The sequence below is a fragment of the Cynara cardunculus genome (genome assembly GCF_001531365.2).
Source record: "Cynara cardunculus var. scolymus isolate 2C chromosome LG 11, CcrdV1, whole genome shotgun sequence".
Lineage (NCBI taxonomy): Eukaryota > Viridiplantae > Streptophyta > Magnoliopsida > Asterales > Asteraceae > Cynara > Cynara cardunculus.
The window spans coordinates 16117653-16125061 of NC_037538.1; the positions used below are offsets into that span (position 1 = coordinate 16117653).

General features: G+C 36.8%; 1 protein-coding gene across 2 annotated transcripts; it reads right to left on the minus strand.

The window, feature by feature from the left end:
• Positions 1-1158: 1158 nt before the first annotated feature.
• Positions 1159-7097, minus strand: LOC112521274 (peroxisomal acyl-coenzyme A oxidase 1-like). Of its 2 annotated transcripts, none has more exons than XM_025130032.1 (14): positions 6976-7097; positions 6156-6264; positions 5947-6008; positions 5589-5798; positions 5307-5394; positions 5017-5179; positions 4710-4908; positions 4400-4597; positions 4083-4214; positions 3568-3685; positions 3310-3420; positions 3140-3209; positions 1795-1978; positions 1159-1519 (listed from the first exon to the last, which is right to left on the minus strand). In XM_025130032.1, the coding sequence occupies exons 1-14, from the start codon at positions 7072-7074 to the stop codon at positions 1310-1312; spliced, it is 1953 nt and encodes a 650-aa protein (XP_024985800.1). In that variant the 5' UTR covers positions 7075-7097; the 3' UTR covers positions 1159-1309. The 2 variants fall into 2 exon arrangements, with proteins under 2 accessions (XP_024985800.1, XP_024985799.1); XM_025130031.1 differs by having other exon boundaries at positions 6937-7097.
• Positions 7098-7409: the final 312 nt, after the last annotated feature.

A 7409-nucleotide genomic window follows, 5' to 3' on the forward strand; every position in this document is an offset into this window, starting at 1 on the left:
CTACGTTGCACTTCATTTTGGGACGGAGGACATAATTTTTAGTAATTTACAATAAAAACTATACAATCGTTGATATAATGTATAATTTTGAATAGGGTGTTTATCTAAATCGCCAAACCGTCAGCACCGTACCACGATGTGGGGTTTAGAGCTTTCTTGATGCGATTTGCGGTTTGTATTTTTATCAAACCGCACTTTGTGATGCAGTTTGTGGTTTTCAATCATCAAACCGCGGTTCAAACCGCATTGCACCGCATATTTTTATATCTTTTTAAAATATATATTGTATATGCATTATCAGTGATCAATTGAAAATAACTAGTAAATTATTGATTATTTATTAATTTTTAATTTTATGTTATAGATTCCTTGACTAAGAATATAGAGATGACTTTAATTTCTAGCTTCGTTTGTAAAGTCAAAGAATCATCAAATTTATTTTAAATTTTACTTTTTAGATATATTTCGATTAATTATGGAACTTTTTACTGTATGGAATATGGACACGTCTTTATTGAATTTATTTTGATTTTATGATTTTATAAAAATTTGATCGAAATAGTGCAACCCGCATAAACCACACTGCATTTCAGTGCGGTTTTTTGCCGTTTAAGACATGCGATACGGTTTAACCCTACATCACACCAAACCAGCTAGTTTTGTTGCAAGTGAATCTAGATATTCAATTTACAAGTCGCACCATCATTGTTTGATTTTTTTTTTGATTAACCTGGATATCCAATCCGCTATACGAGCCGACTAATCCCAGGGCGACCACCTACTTTGTAGATAGCCGAAGTCACTGCATTTGAACCTCCGTGGCCACAAGGGGATTTTTATTCCTCCTTGGATTTAAACCTGTTTGGACAGGTAAGAACAATGCTGGTTTGGTTAACCGGACAACTATAACCCAAATACTGTCCTGTTGCCGTTGGGTCTTCGGTAGTTTAGTACCCAGATCCATGTACCGGAGAAACGACCAAGAGTTGAGAGAACCTTCTCGATCTCGACATCTAAGGGACCTCCAGGTACTTTTGACCTTTGGAGCCAAACTCAAACCAATCAGGCATCACCCATATGGTTATCATTGTTTGATTTGGCATGTATAATCAACAAATATGTATGAAAATTTTCCCACATTTAGCATAATTTTATAAAGTTACATACCAATATAGACACAAGGTTTAATGGGTCCCCGCTATTATTACAACTTGAAACCAAACATTAAAAAGCTACCTAAAACCAAAAATATGGTTGAACACTCATCGTAGTAGGGTTGTGTGTGTTCACTTAGAGTAGCTACGAGTTATTATAGCTTAGCGGCTTGTAGCTCTTGCTTCAAAATTGGTTGGACGTATTGATGGACGCCGTCAGCTACATCTGAGTCGTTGAACGGATCTTTAAAAGCGGCCTCGTAGAGTTTTGGATACACGTTCCCGTCATAACGCCCAAGAATTGAACTGAGGAGGTGATCGGTGTGGTTGAAAGAGTCGACCAAGGCAATTGCATTTGGACGAACCTAATGGAGGTTGTAGCTTTCATGAGTAGGTAAACACAAGAACATTTATACGTCACACATGTCGTTGAATCTTTTACAATACGTTACATCCTCCAACCCGATCCAAATTCCAATGTTTATTTGACACGGTTAATTAAATATCTAAAATACCCTTCAATGAGAATAGGAAATCATGTAATTTATGAATCTTCTACGAGAAGGAAACGTTAAACAAGTTTCATGAGCATAACGATGTTGCAAGTAATACGAAAAAGAATATATTATCGACAACTGACCTTAGAATACAAAATTCGGAGTTGATCGTTGGCAAGTGAGGCCTGTTTGGGCGTAAGATACCCGGTTGCAAGGAAATCACCTCGATGCTTATGAAGAAGAAATAACGCATACACATAGCACAACACTTCTAACGATTGTTTAACCCCGTTTCCATGGATTTGTTGTTGCAATTTCTCGATAAATCTGCAAAAATAAGGATGTGAAAAGGGGAAGGGTGGGTATACACTAAACAAACCCAATATATACCATTTCATGAGGTATTGGTAAGATGTATGCAAAACGTTGCATATGTTTAACGAGATAGAGAAGTTGTTTGCGAGAGTGAAAATTTGACGTCATCAATGTTACATTAAATAGAATTCTTTCGAAACTTTCTTATATTGATCAAGGGATTTTGAAAATTTGTTATATTAAACATGAACTTTTAAAACTCTTGTTATATTAATTAATAAAACAATTATTTGCTACACTAAGGGGCCGTTTACCAAACACTTACCCGACAAGTGCTTACCGGTAAAATTTAACACTTATTATTTACTTACCGGATAAGATTTTAATCCATCAAAACGACATTGTATGCAACAATTCACCCGGTAAGCGCTTACCGTGGTAAGAGTCATCGCCATCACTTACCAGGTAAGACTCATGGTCCTTGTCTCGCTCTTACCGAGTAAGATTCTTAGTTCTTATCATATTCATCCGGTAAGGTAATGTGACTTGGTGTTCATTTATCTAAGTAAACGTTTGATAAACGACCCTAAGACAGACTTCATTTAATCTTGCTTAATTTTGCCCTTCAAATAAAACAAATAAATATATTGATAAAAAAACAATTTCACAAAACTATTAGTTGCCTTTATTCTAGAACCTGTAGGTCATCATTGGTGGTCCTATAAACAAGAAAGAAAAGAAAAATGTGAACATGTGCGCAAACAATTATTTAGGTTTTATATAATGTTTTTTTTGGAAGGTGTGCTCAAAATAAGATAAGCCGGATTGAGTTGAAATCACTAAACCAATAATCCAACCCAATCAAACAAACAAAAAAATGTGTTCATATTCGTTAAATAAACGAACATCCCAAATTAAGTGTTTCTTGAATGTTCAATTCATTTATGGCTCTGATTTTATCTTTAACCACGAGATTGAATTTTTTTTACCATCAATGGTAAAAATATTAATTGAGGAATCTTACATGCCTAAGAAAGAGGCCTTACCAGACACAATCTCCTCGTAGGTCTTTTACAGTGGACCCTATGAGCAGTGTTTGGGGAGATCTCTTTCCTTAAACGTTTAATCGTGTGGTATATGTGAATGACTATGAATATAATTGGTAGAGCTTACTTGGACACGACAATTAATTGGCAGTGAGCAAGTGACACCTCGACTAAATCAGCCGATAGTTCTGCAAAGCCTGTACCATATTGACAAAAAGATTCACATTCGATTTCATTTCGCGATATATGATTGGTATAAGACAGAAAGCAAACATTAATTCCTAAAGACACAAGTACCTTCTTCAGGATTTTCAAACATGGTTAACCGTTGAGCACAGGCAACAGCCATTCTAGCAGACCTTGACTCAAATGCTTCGACTATTGCACCCGGGTTTAGCCAGTCCTCAGCTGCAGGTCAATGAAGCCGTTAAAGATTGCAACTTTACTGTGGCAATGATTCATTGAGCATGTCCGATAACTAATGAATATGTATTTAGTTTATAAACATGAAGAAGAAAAAACAAGTTCCATATGTTCTTAAAGAAGAAAATTTACCAGTTTTGACGGTACAATTACTCTGCATCAGAGCTGCCACTCGTCTCATATAAGCTGTTGTCCCAACTGGCTGTTTGTATCCCAGCTCCGAGACTGTCTTCACAAGAAACCTCGCAACCTAGACAGTTTCACAAGAAACAGCTCCGAGACTGATTTTTAGCAGCTAAATGAGCTTAATGGGACTCCTAGCTTATTTGGTCAGTTATACATGACTGTTTGGTAATAACTTAATAATATAGAAAAGGGCTTATTCAGTAGGCTTCTAAGGGGAGCTTTATGTAGAAAGCCAAGTTTTTTCCAAGCCTGCCCCTCCTAATTAAAAAACACGCTCCTTCCATCTATAAGAAAACCCTCCCAATCTATTCAGACAAATTAATGCACACAGTCCATATAGGACTTAAATAAAAACCAACAAAATAGCCCCTAAGAAACACTAAACTGGGAGGCCCAAGGCTACAATACCACCACCCTTGGTGAAAAACTTAGTTGAGGCGAGTTTTTATCACATGACATACCTGTAGCATCATGACAACATTGTCTCCTTCATACGTACAAGCAGGCACGTAAACTGCCAATAGTTCGGGAAGCCCACTACTGACAAGGTAACCATGACCACCACATAGTTTTCGACATTCTTCAATTCCATCCTGAAACAAAATGTACAATGCAAATTAAGCCCGAATGGTGAATTCTAGCTTTAACCGAAGGATATTATATGTTTAACAAGTGCCAGGTCAATGGTCATCTTAAGAGAGCACAGAGACAACATCAAATACATACATATATATATGTATATACACACACACACTCTATATAACGATTGAACACGCACAGCTGTTGCAGCAGTTGTCAAGGATTTCAAGCCTGCAGTACATGCATGGGCCTCGGGCAATGTTGAGAAGTCATTAGCTTCTAATCTTTGCTTCACATCCGTGTACAACCATTTCAACCACTCACTAACAAATCTGAAGGCATAAGCAGAAGCCAGCAAAGGGAAGAGTCTACTTTGCTGAGTTTTATAATCAATCACCTAAACCAAAAACAAAATCTTCAAACATTTAAAGACCTGAATCAACTCAGCTAGATATTGCAATGACTCCGTACAAAAAAATGACAAAAACAAAATCACATTTTTGAATAACCTGGGTTTCGGGTCCACCATTACGTGAGCCAAATTGTCTACGAACTGCACTATATCTTGTAGCAATACAAACTGCACGAGATAATGCTTTGAAAGCATTAGCCACAATTTTTTGCCTAACATACACCATGGTACCATATATGAGCTGTCGAGGAACATCAGATTGCACAAATTTTCCTTCCTTTGTAACCTGTGACACCCTGCGTAAATTGAAGAATAACTTCAGATAGATACACAATAGATAATCAAGTTGCAACTCTTAACAATCACTGGAGAAGAGAGATGAAGGTAAATAGATATGACTGAACCTCATCAACATTTGGTTCCTTGGGATACGCACATGATCAAATCTTAAAACACCATTATCCATGGTGTTATATGCCCCATTTCCAAACTTCAGCCCAATATCACCAACCGTAATGCCAGGAACAGGTGAGTGATTTTCTAAGTTCCTCAATTGGACAATAAAGCCTTTGAGGAAACAACGATGGAAAAGTTTATTTTTCCAAAAAATGATGAAATTTTGCAAAATTGTATCGATCTAAGAATCACGGGGAATATAAAGTTAAAACATGAAAAGGTATAGTACTATACTAACCATGGACTCCATGGAATTGACCATCTAGTATGAGGCGAGCATAAACAATACCATGTGTTGACACTTTACCCATTCCACCAGGCCACCACTATTAGATGTCATGAAACACAAGAACAAAGAAAAAAATGAGCGAAGAGAACTAAAGTCAAATAAATCTCATAGACAAGCCAAATGCAACTTGGAAAAAATACCAAAAAGTAGAAAACAGAGAAAAGACCAACTAACGTGTTCCATTTCAAGCACCATAAACAATTATAAGTCCCGGATAACCATCTTGCTCACCTTGCTTGAAGTTAAAGTAGGACTGTTAATGACAAACGCATCTGATTGGGGATCAAATGTTGCAGTTGTTTCAAGACCTTGAACGTTGGACCCATGGCCAAGTTCTGTTTGTGCGTAACAACCAATAACTTGCATCTTTCGGGCCAATGGCAACCATTTCCTTTTTTGTTCCTCAGTGCCTTGTCCTTCAATAGCTGGGATGAACATTTCCTAATTAATCATAGGAACAAACGCAGGTGAGCTATACTGATACAACATATGGCACAACCTTTAACCACTTAAGCTAAAAGTGACCGTCTAACTGAAGTGATATATATATATATATATATATGATGATTTAGGAATGACAGGGAATTACCCATTGAAGATCAGTGTAAGCAGGTTCGTCAATATAATGTCGCAAGAGTGTGGCTTCTTCTTCTGAGATTAACAAAAAATGCAAAGCCAAGTGAAAATTATAGAAGCATAACACCGAGAGATCAGTCTAGAAGTCAAAGCAGCTTTGCTTCCTTACACCTGGTATCTGGATGTGTACCATCTTGCAAGCTTAAAGTAAAGGTTAATTACCAGATAGACGAAGATCAATGATCAGCTTCCATGCATGAGCAGCTTTTCTAAGAGTACTCTTGAACAGCTCTTTCCTACCAAGCATAGGCCTGCTAAACTTCTCAAAGGCCTACAAACAACAAGATGCGATATGAACACATTCTGAATATTAAACAAACTTTCTGTACTTTTTTCTATTCTCATATTAGCAAGAAGTTCATGTGCATCCGATGCAAAATACACACGATACAAATCACCTAATACCCTACCTGTTAAGTAGACAAGTTGAAAATGAAACTTTGCTTTTAAAGGAACATTGATTCAAATCACCCAGATCCTGACTTCTTTAGCCCATGTTTAGCAAACATAAGTTTTTGAGCTTATTGAAAAAGCCCGTTTGGTAAGTTATAAGCTAGCTTTCTAAAAAGCCACTTGAGATAGCTTATTGGGGGCTTTTTTTTTCCATTTTTTCCCCAATTATACCCTTTTATCTTAGACTTGAGTAAATTTTCAATGTTCATTTAGCTCATTTTAGCTATGTTTGTCAAAGTAGCCGATAAGCTATCTCATGGCTGAAAAAAGTAATTGTTGGCTAATAATGGTTAACCAGTTTTTACAAAACATAGCCTTAGAAGGAACATGAATCCAAGCATGCCTAATCAACTGTCTACACTTAGTTGGGGAACACATAACACAAGTAAAAATTAGATAGTCCCTGAAATGAAACAATTAAAACCCTACATTCATCTACTAATCAAATAAGTTGCAATGTAACTAAATTGAAGTGACTTCAGAATCATACAGGATCATTAGCGACGAGCTTGGCTATTCGATCAGAGACTTCAAAAGCTTCACGAGAACCAGCCCAAGCAACTTTCATGGCATCCACATCGAACTGTGCCTTATTTCTCTCATCACTCAAGTAATCCACTCCCTCCATTTCTTCTTCGGATCGAAATTGAAATCCCTAGACAACCAAAATCAAAATCATACAAGGTCAAATTGACATGAAACAAAACTTGATCAATCAATCCTCTTATAAATTGAGTTTGATGGTTAACAAAACAAAGAAATGGACACATCCGGATTTCAGAGAAATACATATTGCGATTATGATTCCCAGGACAACAAAAATAGCTTATCGCCGTATTGATTTTTCCTTTCTCTCATCCGATTGAATTCATCAACGAAGATACAATGCAGAGTTCATAATTTTGACGTGTTTGTTTTCTCCCGCCGTGGCCAGTGGGGTTATAAGCTGAACAGTGGCAAAGC